This window comes from Onthophagus taurus, chromosome 1 (assembly GCF_036711975.1).
Source record: "Onthophagus taurus isolate NC chromosome 1, IU_Otau_3.0, whole genome shotgun sequence".
Lineage (NCBI taxonomy): Eukaryota > Metazoa > Arthropoda > Insecta > Coleoptera > Scarabaeidae > Onthophagus > Onthophagus taurus.
This window is the reverse complement of record NC_091966.1, coordinates 44,199,081-44,218,845: the sequence shown is the minus strand read 5'-3', so window position 1 is coordinate 44,218,845 and position 19,765 is coordinate 44,199,081. Positions and strand designations below refer to the sequence as shown.

The 19,765-nt window shown below is 30.5% G+C and overlaps 4 protein-coding genes and 1 long non-coding RNA gene across 7 annotated transcripts; 3 read left to right on the top strand and 2 right to left on the bottom strand.

Moving 5' to 3' along the window:
* The first annotated feature begins 490 nt into the window (after positions 1-490).
* Positions 491-6,204, top strand: LOC111416486 (E3 ubiquitin-protein ligase RNF216-like). 2 transcript variants are annotated; one of them, XM_071201427.1, is made up of 11 exons: positions 491-663; positions 721-1,585; positions 1,886-1,978; positions 2,270-2,318; positions 2,397-2,567; positions 2,617-3,159; positions 3,228-3,555; positions 3,609-3,893; positions 4,667-4,956; positions 5,007-5,367; positions 6,009-6,204. In XM_071201427.1, the coding sequence occupies exons 1-11, from the start codon at positions 640-642 to the stop codon at positions 6,111-6,113; spliced, it is 3,114 nt and encodes a 1,037-aa protein (XP_071057528.1). In that variant the 5' UTR covers positions 491-639; the 3' UTR covers positions 6,114-6,204. The 2 variants fall into 2 exon arrangements, with proteins under 2 accessions (XP_071057528.1, XP_022904293.2); XM_023048525.2 differs by having other exon boundaries at positions 2,382-2,567.
* An 896-nt stretch (positions 6,205-7,100) lies between these two features.
* Positions 7,101-12,767, top strand: LOC111416499 (ecto-NOX disulfide-thiol exchanger 2). Of its 2 annotated transcripts, XM_023048540.2 has the most exons (7): positions 7,101-7,357; positions 7,445-8,250; positions 8,298-8,489; positions 8,977-9,160; positions 9,745-9,851; positions 11,974-12,156; positions 12,213-12,767. In XM_023048540.2, the coding sequence occupies exons 1-7, from the start codon at positions 7,324-7,326 to the stop codon at positions 12,729-12,731; spliced, it is 2,025 nt and encodes a 674-aa protein (XP_022904308.2). In that variant the 5' UTR covers positions 7,101-7,323; the 3' UTR covers positions 12,732-12,767. The 2 variants fall into 2 exon arrangements, with proteins under 2 accessions (XP_022904308.2, XP_022904307.2); XM_023048539.2 differs by having other exon boundaries at positions 7,102-8,250.
* Positions 12,768-12,848: 81 nt separating this feature from the next.
* LOC111416500 (glutamate decarboxylase-like protein black) lies at positions 12,849-15,425 on the bottom strand. Its single transcript, XM_023048541.2, has 3 exons — positions 14,727-15,425; positions 14,082-14,449; positions 12,849-13,507 (listed from the first exon to the last, which is right to left on the bottom strand). Exons 1-3 carry the CDS (start codon positions 15,345-15,347, stop codon positions 12,910-12,912), a joined length of 1,587 nt encoding a protein of 528 aa, XP_022904309.1. The 5' UTR covers positions 15,348-15,425; the 3' UTR covers positions 12,849-12,909.
* Positions 15,426-15,471: 46 nt separating this feature from the next.
* LOC139432654 (uncharacterized) lies at positions 15,472-18,036 on the top strand. Its single transcript, XR_011642406.1, has 2 exons — positions 15,472-15,573; positions 15,845-18,036. It is a non-coding gene; the product is annotated as an uncharacterized lncRNA (long non-coding RNA).
* On the bottom strand, positions 17,763-19,534 carry LOC111416501 (ubiquitin-conjugating enzyme E2 W). Its single transcript, XM_023048542.2, has 6 exons — positions 19,290-19,534; positions 19,025-19,116; positions 18,871-18,973; positions 18,415-18,570; positions 18,281-18,356; positions 17,763-18,223 (listed from the first exon to the last, which is right to left on the bottom strand). Exons 1-6 carry the CDS (start codon positions 19,311-19,313, stop codon positions 18,210-18,212), a joined length of 465 nt encoding a protein of 154 aa, XP_022904310.1. The 5' UTR covers positions 19,314-19,534; the 3' UTR covers positions 17,763-18,209.
* Positions 19,535-19,765: the final 231 nt, after the last annotated feature.

Genomic DNA, 19,765 nt, shown 5'->3' with positions numbered 1-19,765 from the left:
TACACACTAATTTTGTGTCTTTTTACGATTTCTCTTTGCTATCGTTAAGTTTGTTTAAATAATAAATTTGTTAAAAAGTTTCTTTTTATTTAAGTATATATATGTACAAAATTTCATTTTTTTAAATGTTAATTTAATTGGTGTGGTACCCCTTATTGTCCATTTAATCAAATTAAAAAGAAAATTAAAAAAAATAAAACAATATATTATACACTTAAAAAAAATAAAAATACAATTTATTTCATTTTAATAAACATTCTTAAATAATATAAATTATAACTCTTAATTTTTTAAGTTGGCACTACTTATTTCATCAAACCAAAATTTGAAATGAAAACATTATTTCTAAAAGTATAACTTATAATATTCAAAGATTAATAAAAAGCGATTCAATCCCAAGATGAACTTAGTTTTTATTTAATAATTTAAAGTTATTTAAAAAATAAGTAAAGGTTGAAATGTAGATGTCGCTTTAAAATAAACATTTAAATGACAAGTACTGCCTCAACCACAATCGCACAAGGTTTTATCTCCTCAATTATTTCGTGAATGTGTTTGAACTTGTTCTTCATGTTTAATTAATCAAGGAAAGTGCTATTAAATCTGTTATATAAAAGTAATATAACAATAATCGTAGTTATGGAAGATTTTGATAAATCTAAGGTTAGTCATCGTGTTATGTACTTTATTTATATGATATCATCCTTTTTTTGCGATTAGGATTTATTTCAATACGCCCAAGATTTGATTAACTTGGGTGTTATTAAAAATCAAGATGATTATTTAAAGTTTTTTCAATCCAACTCCCTCGTTGGTGAAGAACTCGAAATTGCTCAAAAGCTTGTAAACGATCATTGTTTTGGAAGAGGAAATGAAGAGATAATGTTTGAAGACTACGAATTAAATGAAGTGGAAGCTTTATGTAGGATTTTTCCTCAATGTACAAGTACAAATATTAATAAAATATATAAAATGATTAATGGAAATGGTCATAATAAAATGCAAACTATTCTAAGTGTTTTATCAATGTATACTAAAATGCACTTGGAAAATCATTTGGTTCAGAAAAATCCATCCACTTCCAATATTCCCGATAGTGGTATCCAAGATAATGGTGTTCGAGATAATGATATTCAAGAAAATGGTTTAGATTATTTATTTAATTCTTCTCCTCCTGCAATGTGGTCATCTTATGGAGTCAATCCAAATATAAATAATTTTAATGATGGTAATAGCGTTACAAGTTCTGTAATGCAACCATCATGTAGTACATATAGAAGTAATTTTTATGATTTTTCTACAAAAAGTACACCTTCAGCGACTATTGTTAGACCTGAAACATCAACAAATGTTAATCAATCAATGTCACCCAATCGTTTTGTTGATTTTCCTTTTAATAGGACGGAACAAATCGGAAAAGTAACTTGTAAACCCATGGAGTCATTGGTTCAACCACAGTCCGATGATTTTAAATGTTCATCTTCATGTAATGAAGTTACAGATTTCCTGGAACGTTTTAGTGATGGAAATGAAGAATTTATAAATAACCAAATGGATGTTGAAACAAATTTTCAAGCTAATAAAGGTACAGATAAAAGATTTTTTTATAATCTATATTTTCTATTAATCCACCTTGAATGTTGTTAGTTTTAGAGACTAGCCCAGTTTAACCACCTCTTGATATTGACTTATCTCATAGATAAATACAGCTCTTAGCCAATGAGAGCGCTTAACAGCGCTGTAACCATGGCAACTATCCTTTAGACAATTTTTCATGAGTGTGGTAAAAGTGGGCCTTAGTTGTCAAAATTGACTTGTATGAATTATTTATTTTACCCTGTTTTGTCAAATATTAATAGTTTTAATTGTGATTTTTATTATATAGGACAAACAGATGGATTAGGTATACTTAGACAACCAGTTTTTTATCATCCCAAGCCACAAGAAAATAGAGAATATATTGCTTCCTCTTCTACTGGTAAGAATATAATAAAAGAAACTTAGACCATATGTATATAGTAATCAAGAGTTTTAATCAAAAACGAATTTAACAATGCTTTTCCATTCAAGTTTTAACTTTACTTTTGATATACCCTGTACTTTATTTTTGTATTTAAGAGGAAAAATCCGGTTTTACAAAAAAGTTGATCCTTATCGCATTTGCGATCATGTTTCTCATCTTTTAGTTTATTCCTCCCATTCCTACAATTTACGTTATAAAATAACAATTATATTTCAACGTTATAAATTAATTTTTTTATTGTTTTAGAAACAATGCCCTACTCTAAATCAACCGGTACTAAACATAAACCTCTCGAGTAAGTAATAAAGAGCGTATTTCAAATTAATACATTATCACAATAATTTGGTTTCTTATTTAGTTTTGTTCGTCATAGAGAAACGAGGAGTAATGAAAACAAAAAACAGAAATTAGATCGAATATTTCCTAACGAAAGAAATTATGATGCTATTATTTCCGATGTTAACTCTGATAGTGATGAAGAAATAGATTATATAAGAGAAACTAATGAAAAATGTAGAAAATTATGTAGAAAGCGCTGTAAATGGTGAGTTAAATTAATGTGGTAACAATTAAATTTATATTTTTTTTTGAAGCACCCAACGGAAACACAAGGCTATTTTAAAACCGGCTCGATTTCAACCAGATAATGAACCGATCGATTTAAGTGATTATGCTGAAATAAATGAAGATTTGTTGTCGGATCTTGATAACGATGATGAAGAAATTGGTGCGGTAGCTTTACCAGCAAAGACTTGTAAAAGAGGTAATAAGTCAAAATCTTCTTATTGCTCAAAATTAAGTTCTCACATCATGGAGATGTTTCCGGACGCATGTCCCACATACATTAAGGATTTGTGTATTGGAAAATCAAAAAATGAACAACACATCGGTCAAATTTTGGAAATTATTTTTAATGATCCAAATTACCCAAAAAGATCACGAAAATCTCCATCACCTATTGCGGAAATGGATCTTGAAACGCAAACTCAATTATTGAAGGATATATTCCCTGATGCTGATCCAACCTATCTTGAATCACAAGCGTTAATTTATCTTTCCGAACCTGATGGGCTAAGTGAGTTTATTTCGAGTCATTTGGAGAAACGTAATTATCCAACAAAGAAGGAATATTTAAGGTAGAAAAAAAGCTTTATTAAAAGTATTTGATTATTAATATTATTAATTTCCTATAACTTTTTTATAGGCGTCAACAATTAAACGCCCAAGTCCGGCAATACACAACCGAATTTAATGTTGATAATTTCTTGGATATAATAAAAGACCCGGAAACATATTTTAAAGATCTTAGCAGACGAACTAGATCTGATAATCAAGTCGAACGTCATCTTTGCGGTTTAGTATTAAAGAATCTTTATTCTCGAGTAGCAATTCGCGATATGCCCCCATCTTTATACGAACAAAATTTAATAATCGCCGCTGAACATTTAAATAATGTGAAAACTATGAAAACCGTGCGTAGACCGGTATACGTTGATTTATCTGCTTTACAAAATATTCCATTATTACAAGAAGTAAGACTTAAAAAATTATTTTTTTATCCCGCTTTAATTAATATTAATTTTAGATTGCCTATTTAACTAATCGTGCCGCTATTTTAAAACGAGTTGAGGATAAAAAACATCAAGAAACTTTAGAACGCGAAGAAGCCAAAAAGAACGGTTTAATGTTAACTTGCGCTTGCTGTTACGATGATGAAGTTATGCCTAAAGATTGCGTAATGTGCGAAAATGGGTGTCATTTTTGTAAACGCTGCGTTGAAACTAGTGTGCAAATTGCGTTTAATGAGGGGAAATCTGATTTTCCATGTTTGGCTGGATGTGAAGTGAATTTTACCATAAAAATGTTAAAGGTAAAAATTAATGAATTCGTAATGATTTTAATATACAGTTCGCGTCAAAAGTAAATGTGTTGTTTCTTGTGTAATTTCTTGAAAACATTCAAATGCACAATGTCGCTGGATCACGTTTACTACCATTCTTAAATATTGAATTATATCGATTTACATACTATGTATGAGGTCTTCTATTCAGTAAAGTCATCTTTATATGTTCATTAAACTCGTTAATCTGTGGATTAACACGTTGAATCCATACTTAATCGGTTCACCATTCATCGTATAACGTCTTTGTAGCATAACCTACGTTTGTTATTGTTTTGCATTTATTTTTTGATTCCAATTATTATTTTTATATATTCCGTTTTTATATGATATATTCGTTGTTGCCATATAAATAAATTAGGATATAACTTCAAAAAACATCAGAAACATCGTCCAAAGACATTAAATCCAAATTTAATTAATTCATTATTTATTGTTAGTAGTTAAATTAGAATAACCACTGCAGTCTTCTTCCAATATTATGACTTCCCTGTTGTCATTAATCTCAATTCTCGTTATTCCTTGGTTCTCGATAAATGCCACTAACAACTCAATTTATTCTGTTGATCTTGCACCTCCAATTAATTTCACTGTGTCTTCTAACTACGTCATCTTCAACTCTTGACCCTGCTCCACCGTTATAGTCTTACAATTAATATTAGTTGTTCATTTGATTTAAAGTCACTTAGCTTATCTGTTGATGTTTAGAAGAAATCGTTTTAATATATTTAATAATTTTATAGGATGCGTTAGTTCCAAAATTCTTTTCAAAAGTCGCACAACGTCAACAATTACAAGAAGTAAAAGCAGCGGGAATAGATGATGTTGTAACCTGTCCGTTTTGTGATTTTGCTACGATTCCTGCTCCCGGCGATAAGATATTCAAGTGCCTCAATACTGAATGTATGAAAGAGAGTTGTCGCGAATGTAAAGAACCATCTCATGTGCCTTTAAGGTGCGATGAAATCGAGAAAGATGACGATGTTAAAAAAAGAATTTATATTGAAAATAAAATGACTGAAGCGTTGGTTAGGTAAATTAATCAAATAAAATTAAGAAGAATTCTACATTAATTATTTTTAGAGTGTGTTATAAATGTGGTTTGAAGTTTATTAAAGAAGACGGCTGCAATAAAATGACCTGCAGTTGCGGGGCATCAATGTGTTATGTATGTTTAGCTCCTGTTAAAGATTATAAACATTTTAACGGCCAAGGTGGCGATCAATTCCACTTATGCCCTCTTTATTCCGATACAAATACTTTACATGAAAACCAAGTTATGCAAGGTGCCGAAATGGCAAAAGAAGAGTTGGGAATCGCCAAAGATGATAAATTAAAAGTTGATCCTCTTGAGGATGTTCACCAGCATTACGATCAACGTAGAAGCCTAGCACCACCTCCATTGCCCGGAATACATGATGTCGAGGTTGATCCCCAAGCACGTGTAAGTTTTTGAATTATTATTATAATAACGCTGTGCTGCAAGATTTTTGTACAGTTGATGAGTTGAGTGTTTTTAGTAAATATTTTGCGTTGCTGATTTCAAATATGCCTTCCATTTTTCTGTAACACGTCACCTTTTTTTTTTTTTTTTTTTACTCAGGTGTCTTACTGCTGCTGGACATAGGATTTTATAGGGAAACTATAAATGCAATGAATTTAATATTTGGCACCATGATATAAGGTGAAGAGATCAACCTTTTAGTGGTAGTGTCATGTTTGTACCACTAAACGGTTACAGAAAATTTTAAAATTTCAGTTATTTAGAATTATGTTATGTAACCAACAGCTAAATAAAATTTCAAAATTTTCTTAAAAATAGTGATGTTAGTAACAATTTCCGGTGTAATGGGAAGTGGTACAAACATGACACTAGTGGTTTCCCTATAAAATCCTAAGTCTCGCAGCCGTGAGAAACCTAAATAAAAAAGAATACGTGACGTGTTACAAAAAATGGGAGGCATATTTGAAATCAGCAACCCAAAGTTAACTAAAAGCAGTCAACTGATCTACTGTACACAAAAAAAAGTTAAAGTTTGCAGCACAGTGTAATTATATTATAATACGTTACAATTTTTCTTTTAGTTTCATATGGTTGTGAACATTGTGGGGCATGGTGTACGTCCACATATGATCAGAATCAATCAAAACCGCCAGTATCAGAATAGAAGAGGACATCATCGTCACTAGTTTTTGCATTTTTATTTAAAGTTAAAATATTTTTCTTAATATACGTTGTTTATAATATAAAAAAAATTAAAGATAGATTAATTATTTTATATTTTCTTACTTTTTATTACGATGTTGCCATTAATTAAGGTTACTTTACGTGTGTATATTAATATATAAATAACTATTACACAATACAGAAACAAAACTCTTACTTCTAGGTACAGTACTTAATATCATTTTTTATCAGGGTATAATGACAAGTTTGGACTTAACACCAATGCACATATACAGCGTGTCCCGTATCTTCCGCATCAGAGCATTATACGGTTGTAGAATACATTATTCTGAAGCGATCTTTCTAATAAAATTTTTTCGAAATGTTTATAATAACCGCACGGGAACTGTTTAACGACGACCAATAACGGACGACTTTGATTCATCGAAAAAGTTTATTTCTCTTTCCATGACGAATTTATTGGTGAGTACACGTGGGAAACGAGTTATCATCGGCGTAGCGGACCGGCCGAGGGTGGCACCGATTACCTGAGTCTGATTTGCGATCTGCTGATTGGACGAAAAACAGTTCCTTTAAACAGTTCCCGTGCGGTTATTATAAACATTTCGAAAAAATTTTATTAGAAAGATCGCTTCAGAATAATGTATCCTACAACCGTGTAATGCTCTGATGCGGAAGATACGGGACACGCTGTATATTGTATAATTATGGAACAGATATTTAATAGTAGAAATGCGAGAAATTTCGGTTAACCTTGAAGGGTTCTTCCACAATTGCCGATTTTTGCCATCAAGAGATGGCGCTATCAACTTGAATTATTTTTAAAAACTTATTTTATTCTAATTTATTTTAAATTAACTGAAAATCATAATTTATTTCAATTAGTTAATTCAAATTAACAGAAATTAAAATAATATTTTTATTGAAATTGATAAGTACAGAAATAATTTTTGACATTACAAAAACTTAATTTATAGGTTAGAAATGTTTTTATTAATTTACTTTTTATGAATCAATGTTAGTAAAATTAAAGATTGAGCTTTTTTAAATAAAGCTGTTAATTAAATATACAAGCTTTTATGAAATTGATATGACATATCGATTGAAAAGTTGTGTCTCGAGTTTCGACCGCGTGTGATAATTTATTTATAAATACGTTAAAGTGAATTTACAAATTATTAAAGATCAGGTATAAATCCGTGATTAATTGATATGGCGTTTCACTATACAAGCCAATCCCAGTTAGGTAAGTTTCATTCAATATGCCTCGGATCTGACTGCGAATACAAGGGCGATATTGATTTTTCACGTTTAAAAATAAATGTCCGCACAGGGCCGCAGAATTTTCTCGTTGGCGGCGGTTCTGAGTCAATCGACTTCCGCGATCCATTCGGTACTAGTAACAAAATGAACGATACCACCGCAGAATTCGTTTCAAAATCAAACCCGACCACCTCCAAGATAGTTGTCGAAGATAATAATAAAGACGATAATAGTCAAAGTCCTCCTCAAAAATCACGGAAAGATCGCCGATTGGAACGAGGGTCAAGACGCGATCGAAGGGAATCTGATAAAACTCGTGATGACTCCGATTCTAACCTCTCTAATACCCCGGAAGTGATTCCCATTCAAAACGGGATACCTCCGAATGTATGGGGTGGAGTTATGGGGATGGGTTATCCGATGGTTGGTGTAAATATGATTATGGACCCAAATATGATGTCGATGGGGAATTACGGGATGATTCCTCCGATGATGGCACCAGATCCGAATATTATTCCTACAGAACCAAGTATTATTATTAACCCAGTTAAAGAAATTATACATTGTAAGAGTTGTACGTTATTTCCTCCAAATCCAAACGCCCCACCTCCGACTACACGAGAAAGGCCACCGGGGTGTAGAACAGTTTTCGTAGGTGGTCTCCCAGAGAATATGACCGAAGAAATAATTACCGAAGTTTTTGAACGTTGTGGAGAGATAACTACGTTACGTTTAAGCAAAAAAAATTTTTGTCATATCCGATTTGTTTATGAAGCATCCATCGATTCAGCTATTTTTCTTTCTGGGTATCGAATTCGTATTGGTTCTAATAATGATCCCCCAAATACTGGACGTTTACATGTTGATTATGCTCAGGTAATTTACTTTTAATTAATTATTTTTGTTTAATAACTGTTTTTAAGGCGAGAGATGACCAATATGAATGGGAATGTAGACAACGGCAATTACAAAGAGAACAACGGCACCGAGAACGAATGGAAGAGGAGCGATTAAGACCACCATCACCACCACCAGTTGTACATTATACAGATCATGAAGCTTCGGCTGTTTCTGAGAAATTAAAGCAAGATGATACTTTTACGAAAGCTGTGCAGGTTATAATTTATTATTTAAAAAAGTTCAAAGTTTGATTTGTTACCAGTAAATGCAGTAAATGAAACGAAAATACTTTATATTCAATTTGTTTGTCTACAAAGTTTAATTAGCCCAAAAGTTGTGTTAAAGGTGAAGGGTTCTTGCGAAATTACTGTTTTCGTTTGTCAAGAGATGGCGCTGTTAACCTAAATTATTTTTTAAAAACTAATTTTATTCTAATTTTTTTTAAAATTAACTTAAAATTATAACTAATTTAAATTAACATTTTAATTAAAACTGAAAGGACTTACAAAAAAAAAAATTTATAGGTTAGAAACTTTTTCATTAATTTACTTTTTATTAATCAATATTAATAAAATTTAAAATCAATGATTTGAGCTTTTTTAAATAAAACTATTTTAAATTAATTTAATTTTTAAATTAAAAAACATGATTGTTTTACCAAAGCTGTGTTAGGAAAGATTAAAGTTTGATTTGTTATTGCAGATTGTGATAACATGGTTAGAACGAGGGGATTGCAGTAAAAGAAATGCAAATACTTTTTATTCGATGATCCAATCGACGAATTCGCATGTTCGAAGACTACTTAATGAAAAAACTCAATACGAAGATGAATTGATGAAGGCTCGGGAAATAATGAAAGGACGGATGCAGGGGATTTTATTACAATGTAAGTTTATGTTTGTTATTAGCTAGGAGATTATCATTTTTTTTCATAAATTGGTACGATTAATGTGTAGTAAGTATATCGGACAAAACGAGATATCTTCTGGGGACAAATGTGTATTTAAATTTTTTTTTATTTATTAGAGATAAATTCTGATGTATTTTTGAAGTGTGTACACTGATTTTTCGTATTAATTGTAACTTTCATTATTAAATTGATTAAAAGCGATGGTGGTAATAAAAATTAAATATCTAATCTAATCAAATTAAAACTTGTTCCAATTTTTGTACAAAAACCAGTGTTCAAGCTCTTTAGATAGAAGTAAGAACCAAAACAGGTTAAAAAACGAATAGGTAAATTATTTTTTTTTATTTTCTGCTTTTTTTTTTTTTAATTTATCTCCAAAATAATTTCTTTTATTTCACTTTTTGTGTTCTTTACAATAATGATTTAGTATGATATTGGGGGGATTACTTTCTTTTGTTTCTCATTACAAATGTAATTATTTATTATAAAATAAACCGCGCGCAGGAGATCTATAATGATCTAAGATGGTTTAATCATTTGTTTGCGTGTCCCTGTCTCAGTCAGTCAAATCGAGCGTTTGTTCTCGGCCGCCTGCCATAAGAAGGTTTGGGACCATTTCACCAAAGCGCAAAGAAAGAACATTGAACTGTGGAAAAAGCAATCGATGGTACGTAATACACCGCAAGATTTACAAATTTAAGTGTAAAGATACACTGAATTTTCTATAAGAAATCATGTAATAAAAATAAATTGTTTTAATGTTTTTAAAGATGTTAAAAAGTGTTATTTGTAAAGCTTGCGGATTCTCTTTGCATGCCTGTAGGCTAAGATTTCCAGTTCTCAAAAAAACAAGCTTAAAGAAAAACAGTGCGAAATCTTAAATCGAAAATTCTTCCGATTATATTTTTTTTTATTTTTTTGGTCAACAAAATTTTCCTTTTGGGATATAGTTATGATTATTTATTACAAGAGGATTTTGATAACAACCTAATAAGTTATGATATTTATCTTAATTTGTTGATTAAATAATTGTGTATGATTAATACAGGGTGTTGAAAAGTTATTATAAGTTATCTTAACTCATATTAATTCTGTCTTTTACTCATCATCTGCCAATTCAAATAAATTGTAGTAAATATCTGTTAACAAGAAATCTAATTCATTCCGTTGAACTTTAAAGTGGTGATGTAATCTGATAAAATTTTGATTTGTTGTCAAAGTGTGTCAAAAATAAAAAACGGGCAATTTATGGATTGATGTACACCCAACGTTCTAAAACAGCTTTAAGATTATCCTGGGAAATATAATAATTTCAAAATTTTGCGCGTATTAACCACTCTCTCCACCACTTGTTTACTCACGCATACCGTATATATTCTTGATTTTGTTTCAGTTGATATACAGTAGGGGATAATTACCGCGGTTACAGTGGTTTTAAGCACTCTTATTGACCGATACCTTGCCTTTGTGTCGCTATTTCATTACTCGTGTCCAACTTCTTGCGTGTGTCATCACCATATCTTGTTTTCTTATCGTATCGTAATCTTGTTCCGAGGCAAACCTTTGGGTCTGTGAACGGTTTCACTTTTTTTACTCTAGACCATCTAACAGAGCTAGTCTAACTTTACATCTCACGGCAACTCCCAAGCTACTCGATGATCAGCACCTGTTGTCATCCGGAAATTTACAAGAACGTCAGAAGAATAAATATTTCAAGGAAATAAGAGGAAATATATCGTAAACTAATGTAAACCTGAAAACGTGAACGCTCTAGGATACTAATTAGAAATATTGTTGCCACTCTTACTGGCTCAAAAAACTTTGTACACACTACGCTGCAGTAATTTCATGAGTCGTTTTTCCTTTGAACACAGCTCGGTGTTATGCTGCATCTCCTACTTAACTAGAAGTGCCAATTAGACAGATAATAGGTTCAAAGTAAGCACATAAAATCACGATAAAAATGTATTCCTGTGGAGTTCTACTTCAGACACTCAATCTCGTTCACTCAACGTTCCTGTTATGAACAGGATAACGTTCCAGGCTATCCTAAATATTATTTCTAACAACTCAGCATCGCCATTAGCATCCTGTCAATATTTTTAAATCATTTAACCAACAATCTGCCAACGTCGTTTTATTTACGTGCGCAAAGTAACCCCAATGCAAAATAATAACTTTACATTCAGTAAATCTATTTATCGATTAGTTCTAGCCCAATTTAACCCTTTCTTAATAGATTTTAATAGTTGGCGCCTCCAAATCAATGTTTTTTAATTTTTAAAGATAAGTAAATATTGTGCGAGTACTTTTAACACACCTGTTAATTCTTGAAATAAACATAAATAATAAATCAAAGTGGATGTTATCAAATACTTCTTGTAATGGCACGGTCTAATCAATCATGAAGCAAATAACAGTGAAATCGTAAACATAAAGGTAAGAAATGGAAAGGTAAGTGTTAAAATGAGAGATCTACAGATTGGGTCGGGTCGCTGATTGCAATTGGAAAAACCGTTATTTGGAGCGTCAAAATGTGCTGAGGATTGGCTATAACAATAAAGTAGTAAATGCATTTAACCAAGAATTTGTTTAGAAAACAACTGTACCAACTTAAATTCATTTACTAAAAAAAATTAAAAAGAACAAAAATTCTTTGACGTGAATATAGTAATGTATTGTTCTTTAGCGGTTTTTTTTTATTTAATTTTTTTTTGTACTATCTAATAATGTTGATTTAGAATGTTGTCGTTTTATTTATTTGTGTTAATACGTCCCTTGGATTTTAGGAGATAAAAAATGTTCAACTTGATGGCGAAATAAGCGTTGAAAAAGCCGATGATGAAATGGACGTTTCTGATGAAGAGGAAACAATTAGGAAAAAACCCAGAACTGATATGATTAATCAAGAAGACGTACTTAGGGAGGAAAATAATAATTTACGCATGCAAGTTGAAGCTTATAAAAATGAGGTGAAATTATGAATGAATATAAATGTATAATATTTTTATTTATATAAAATTTATAGGTTGAAGTTGTTAAAATGGATTTAAAAAAAGATATTGATGAAAAAGATAAACAATTTAAAATGCTTCAACAAACCTTACAAGGGATGCAACAACAATTAATAGAAGCTAAACGTAAACAAATTGAAGAAGAAACCAAAGTAAAAGAGCTCCAATTAAAAATATCAAAAGAAAAAAAATCACAAATCGATAACAATATCGTTAATTTGGAAGATAATGAATCTGATAAAGCTGAAAGTGTATGTAGTATTAATGAAAGTTTAGAAACGATTTCCACACAACCTTTATCTGAAAAGGAAGCGAAGTTAATAGGGATTATCTCAACGTTTCTTAACGTGCATCCTTTCGGAGCCGGCTTAGATTATATTTGGTCGTATGTTAGTAAATTAGAAACAAATTTACGACCTGCCGATATCGAATTATTAATGTCTAAGTTTCCCGCAGTCTTTAAACAAGAACTTGTGGGGATCGGAGCTAATATTGAACGCCGATGGCAATTTTATGCTTATAAACAAGCGTAAAAATATAGAGAATATAAATAATTATATTGAAGTGTATCCTTTATTTTATTTTTTGTGATATTTTTCTCCTTTTCTGTTCTGATTGTATTGTTGAATGGATGAAAATAAAAAAAGATATAATAAGAAATCAAAAATTTTTTATTTTTACAATTTAATTTAAGTCATAAATAGTTATTAATTATAAATCACATCCTAATCTTTCAATCGTTTGTATAAAATGCATCATATCATCGTGAGTTAATGCTGAATTTTGAAAAACGATCCTAAAAAAGTTAGGCCAATCTTTTTGGGCTTGATACGTAACCATCATAGAACCATCCTTCATCATTCTCTCTTTAATTTTCGGAGCAATCTTATGAAGCTTCTCCTCATAATCATCTTCGTTTTCTTTACCCAACAAACTGGGGGGGACGTACCAAAAACATACGTTTGTACATTCAGGTTCTTCAAGCACCATTTTAAAGTTTTCCTTTGATTTTATCGTTTTTGTGAAATATTCAGCGTTATCAAAAACTTTTTCAACATGTCGGGTTAAACCGTGGGTTCCTTTCGCTTTCCACATATACCAAAATTTAAGCACATCAGCTCTTCGTCCACATTGAACGTGTTTATCACCGGTATCATAACTGGTATCGTAAAATTTATCTTTTTGAAATAAATAAGCAGCATTCGCCGAGTGAGCTCCACTTAAAATTCCTTCGTGTTTTAATAGTAATGTGGAACATTGTTGAGGGGCTGTTAATAGTTTGTGGGGATTCCAAGTTATTGAATCAGCACTAAAAAATAATTTAAATTAATTAATATTTGTAGGTTATGTTAGATTAAATTAGAAGAAAATTTAAGAGATGGCGCCAATCGATTTTTGAAAAATTCCTAATCTTAATAAAAACAAGGATGATTTATGTGAATTAAATATTTATCACTTTAAACTATTAAGTCACATTTTAAATATTTAAATATATTAATAAATACAAAAGAAAATTTGGAATAATAAATAATTAAGCTTGAATCTAAGAGATGGCGCTAATTACCATCAAGAATATCAAATTTACAACTCCAAAAAGTTTTCACAAGGTTATTAGATATAATAATTAATTTTATATCTTTCGCAATGCAATTCAAGCGTAGGTGATTGTAGAAACCTTGCTTATCGATTTAGAAAAGTAGAAGAAACAACCCTGGGGGAATTACGCAAAAAAGAAAATTAAAAGCCATTTTTTCAAGGTTAAATGATCAAAACAAGGCTGAAGAAACTTTAATTTACGCTCTAATTATTATATCGTTTGTGATTTAACCTTGCACAATTTAATTCCATTAAACGATAACGTAACCTAACAAAAAAATACTCACCGATGAATTCCTTTCATGAGATTTTTGTACTTTTCAGAAATTAATGCACCACCTCCCCAAGCCGCATCAACATGCAACCACAAGTTATGTTCTTCGCAAACATCCGCCAGGTCATTTATAGGATCAAAAGCACCCAAAACCGTCGTCCCAGCCGTTGCACTAACCATAAACGGAACACCACCTTCCGATTTCACCCTTTCAATCTCATTTTTAAGTAAATCAACATTGATTTTTCCTTTATCGTCGGTTTTTATTGTGTAAACGTTTTTTGTGCCAATCCCCAGGAAAGAAGCCATCTTTTTAACCGAGTAATGAGCATCTTCCGATGTAAAAAGGACTAAACGTGGAAAGTTATGAAGACCAGTTTCCTAATTAAAAAATAAAATTATATTAAAGTGACGTTTAAAACGTCAAAATGAGAAAATGACATTAATTGTCAAGATGACAGCTTTAATCTTGTAATAATGATGTGAACATGACATTTTTTAATATTTATTTGGATCAGCTTTAAAAATGATGTTATACTTGACTGATCATACAATTATGGGGAAAAAACAAAATTTTTAACCTAAAAGTTATATTTTACATACTTTATGACAATTTCATGTTGTCATTTAAATTGACATTTTAAAATTTATGACTTACCTTTAAATTTGGATTAAATTTGTATCTTGCACAACTAATAGCATATCCGTTAGCCATAGAACCACCTGGACAAAAAATACCATCACCTTTACCATCTTTATACCCAACGATAATTCTCATTTCTTTTAAAACGACTTCTTCCATTAAAGTAAAAACTGGCGAGACTTCGTAAGTGTAAACGCTTGGATTTAAAGCGTCTGTTAACCATTGTCCAATTAAACCGTACGGATCCAAAGATGAAAAAAGTTGATTTACAAAATATGGATGTCCAGTTTTCACCGAAAACTTAACGACGTTTTTAAGAATTGATTTTAATTCTTCGTGAGTCGATGGCGATCCGTTTAAATTAAAATCAAAGATTTCCAATAATTCCTCGGGACTTTTCCAATCCAACACTTTATTTTCCCGATCTGTACCATGAAAAACCGCTTCTTTTAGCAACAAATCGACGCAATCTTTCAAAAACGTTTCGTGCTTATTTTTATCCGGGAGACTCTCAAAATTGGATAAAACATCTTTTTTTAATGATAATTCTTTTTGATGTCCGACGTCGTCGTCTTCGGAGGAAACCCCGGAGGAAACTGGATCTTCACTGGTTATTAAAAGATTGTCTGAAGGCATCTTTGAATTTAAATTTAAACGTAGTTGGTGGCGTTTAGGTATTTTCTGAACGGTAGCCGTCGATTCAGGTGGTTTATGAAGCCATCGACGCGAGGCCTTGCGGTTTAGTTTCGTTTTCGTTTTTTCCATTCTTCTTCGTCGGAAGGTGACGGGAATGAAATTAAACGGAAGCCGCGACGTCATCAAGTAGATTGAGGCTTGGGGATTTTCAAAATACATTCGTCATGTGAGTAATTTCCTGGAAATTGAATTGGAATATTTAAGAACGTTATTAACCCATGAGTGCATAAAGTTAAATATTTTTTGTTGTATTTTTCTTTCATTTTATTATCTATTATATCAAAAGTAGTAATTTTTAGTAATTTTTTTAGAAAAAACATTTTTTGCAAAACGTCCCTTAAAAGGGACACTATGCACTAATGGGTTAATCACCTTAACGGTGTTGATAATTTAGTGTGATTATAAAAAGCTTTTCTGTTTGTTGTATTTTGTTTTAGAAAGCGGAGGAGAATGAAGCAATTTAAATTACTTATTGCAATATCAAAGGTTTTTGTGTAATTTAAGACCCAAATAGGTTCGTTAAATCTTCATAAAGTTTGTTTTAAAACGAATTAAATTAAGAGAGTTAATTTTTAAATAACGGAAGTTTATATAACCTTATTACCAACAATTTAAATAGATAAAACAACTTCCTGTGTAAGAAATCGTTAAAGTGGAAAAAAATTTAGTTGAGAAACGTTAAAAATGATCGTCTGTGCGTATTAGGACTCTAACCTTATTACAAAAAGCGGAAGCGATCGATTATTAGCGCAAAAATAATAGAGATAATGAAGTTTAACCTTAAAGTAACGGAGCAAAAACGCGATGATAATTACCTTGCACTTTCAAAACCTTTATTTTCTCTGTTATTAAATTTGCCGTTAAAAATAAGGTTATTAACGCTGTTATTATTTATTACAACGTTATAAAATATCATTTTAAACTTAATCATATCAAGAATTGACAGCTTCCAGGTTATGTTATATTTATATTAGAGAAATATGGAGAATTTCATCCCTTTTATGTTATATTTATTCAGAAAAAATATCCAATTATTTTAGAGGTTTAGCCAATGGGGTCGTTACCCTCAATCGCGTAGAAAGACCGTCTTTCAAAAAATCGATAAACTATGTAAAAATAGAAGGATTAGTAACATTTTCAGATCCTAAAATTGTTTAATTTTTGCAATAATTAATATTAAAATTCAAAATCCGAAGTTGTCGCGTAAGATCAAGAAGACACAAATGTGCATCGTTCGGATCTCTTCTTCTAGCGCTCATGCAGATTTGTTGATTTTTATTTCGACCAACCACGTGCGAAGCAACGGTGACGTCTCCAAAGTGTTTTCAAATTTTCATTATTTTTTTTTTTTTTGGAAAAATTAAAGCCGTTTGAAAAATAAAAAATTATAGAAGTCTTCAATTTTGCTAAACTATCGAATAAGCCAATAAAAAAAATTGTAACGGCCCCATTATATGTATTTAAAAAATAAAGTTACTTGTAAAATCTCGAAAATAAATCATTGAGAAGAAAATCCACCTACACCACTGAATTCTTTGTAAAATGTTGCCCATACAATGTTTTAATTATAATACTTCATCTTTGGTAATAAGTGAGATACACGCATTTGTCGCTTTCGCAAATTTTTCAGTTTTTGCCGATAGGCCGAAAACAAAAGACGATAGCTATTCTGAGTTTCTCGCAAAACGAGATCATGACATGTAAGCTACTTTTTTTCTATCTCTTTTGGTTTCGGAGGTTGCCTATGCGAACAACGAATTTGGGATACCTGTACTTAACCTATTTGTCGTGATAAGAGACAACCACCTCATGTTCATTGTTCACCACCAAGGTCAGTTGAGTAAACATACTGTGTAAGGTTATCCAACTCCCTGTGAACGCTGTTGTGACGTCATTGGAAGAATTGTCAATTCTTTGTTTTCATTTATATACGTAAACCAACACAAACTCTTTATTTCTTGAGTTTAATAACACTTGTTTAATTTTTAAATAATTATTAACATAAATTGTTATATTTTTCCTCTAATGACGTTATGTTTCCCACCTCACGCCGTCAACGTTAATTTGTTCGAGTTGGATAACCTTATAACCAATACTCAATGGACCTTGGCTCACCACCAAGTTGAATTTGCGCAATTTGGCCGATTCTAAGCGCATATTTCGTTCGAGCTTCTTTCGCCACCTCATACAGCTGGTTTTGCTCTTCACCATGTCGCATATAGTTTTATAGCTACTCCGAGATTCGTTCCGATAGATTTATACAAATGATTTCAAATTCTTCTGACAATCTTGAAGTTAACAACAAAATAAACCATTCGCTTCAAAATAGGTTATCGTTTGAAATAAAAAAGCGTATTAGATGTAAAAATTGTTTTTATCTAATCTATGTTGAAACCGTCTCTAATTTTCTTTTATTAATTATTGAGTAATTGAATCTTAACAAATTGCATTCTAAAAAAAATAAAAACGCCCTATTATGTGTTATAAAGAAAAAAGGAAAACTTTAAATTCACAAATTCACATAAATAACAGTTACATATGGCAGGAAATATTTCTTATTTCTTCGTAATTTCATCTTTTCTACGTCCGATCGAGAAAAGAGAATAACAATAAAATTTTTTTACCACAATTTTCGATTTTTCTTTTTCATTTCATTTAAGTAATTCACATTCAAGTACGTACTTATAAGCTTAACCTACTTTAAACAATGTAAATATGTGTTATTTTACATATTAAGGAATTCATAAATAATCACATTATTTCTTTTTTCTGTATTCTTTTTCCTCTTTTTTGTGTTCAATATTATACCGAGTCATCTAAAATAAAACAAAAATTATAAAAAGATATTGTTAATTGTATTTAATTAAACTTACCGTGATACCACCATTTCGTTTTCTTTGGGTTTTTACTACAAGTTTTTACATAAAAAGCATTATCGGGAGGCCTTTTCTATAAATATTCACAAAAATTTTCACTTTAAAATCATTTATTTTTAATTCATTATTACCTTTTCTTTGCAACTACTGAGCATGGACACAATCGATAAACATACTGATTGAACAGAAAGTGCTGGTGACCAATCATCCGTTAATATTGAAAGGCAAATGTGACCATTACTATATACATGTGGATGAACTGGGATATTGTTTCCAATAAATGTTACCTTTAAAAATGTTAAAACGCATTTTTTAATGATTTATTAAAAAAAAATATTTTTGGTTTTTTTATTTTTAAACTAATTAAGTTGGCATTGTTGATATATCCATTTATCATAACCAAACTTTTTTTTCCTTAATAAAGGAAACAATAACATTTTAATTTATTATTCGGAGTAATAAATTTTAAAAAAACAATTATCTATAAAACAAGATAAATTCTTTGTTAATGAGTCAAGGTTTTACATAAACAGCAGATAAATAAAATATAAATAAAATAAAAGAAAAACAACTTTTTTTAAGCTTACCTCTGGCGAATCAAAAGGATATTTATTGGTGAATTTGAACTGTAATTGAAAACTTTCACCCTCATAAAGCGTTCCGTTAACACCCTCCATATGAACAATCCACCTAAAATAATATTTTTAAATAAAATTTACATAACCCTTCCTATTAACACACTGTAATAAATTTTGTCCTGTCAAATCAACATCCACAGATACTCCCGGTGGTGGTTCTTTCATTAAAGACATCAATTCCTTTTGAAGTCTTCTCTGTAAGTTGATAAATCAAGCAAACGTTCATGTAGGCACTTTTTTACAACAAAGCTAATTGTTTGATGGTTATAACATAAAGAATACTTAATGAAGTTGTTATTTTTTATGTAATTGAATCGAATTAACAAAGAAATAGTTTAAATTCTGTTGAAAAAACATTGAAAACTTACTTCAGAGGGAGACATTCCTGCCATTTTGACTTTTTGTTTTTATGTCATTCCAAAACGTCACCGTTCAGTGAATTTTATGGTCGTAATTGAATTAAAAACGGAATCGATGAACGATCCGTGTAAGTTTAAACGAATCAAAACGAACAATGGAATAAAAATAATAATAGACTTGAGATAATCCAGTTTACCTATTAAAATTTCAACCTTGAATTTTGACGTTTAAATTTAACCTAACTTCATTTCATTCTCCAAAAAATAAATAAAAGTGAAATAATTTACATCTTTTTTTTAAATTCATATATAAGAAGCCATAATTAATTTTGAAGTATTTTGAGGTTATTAATAATAATTTTTGAAACTAAAACCGCTTATTTCGATTAAACATTTTTTACCTAACTTCATTTTATTTTTATGTCAATGCAAAACATGACAATTTGTTAATATTTTTTGGTTATTATAATTAATTAAATAAAAAT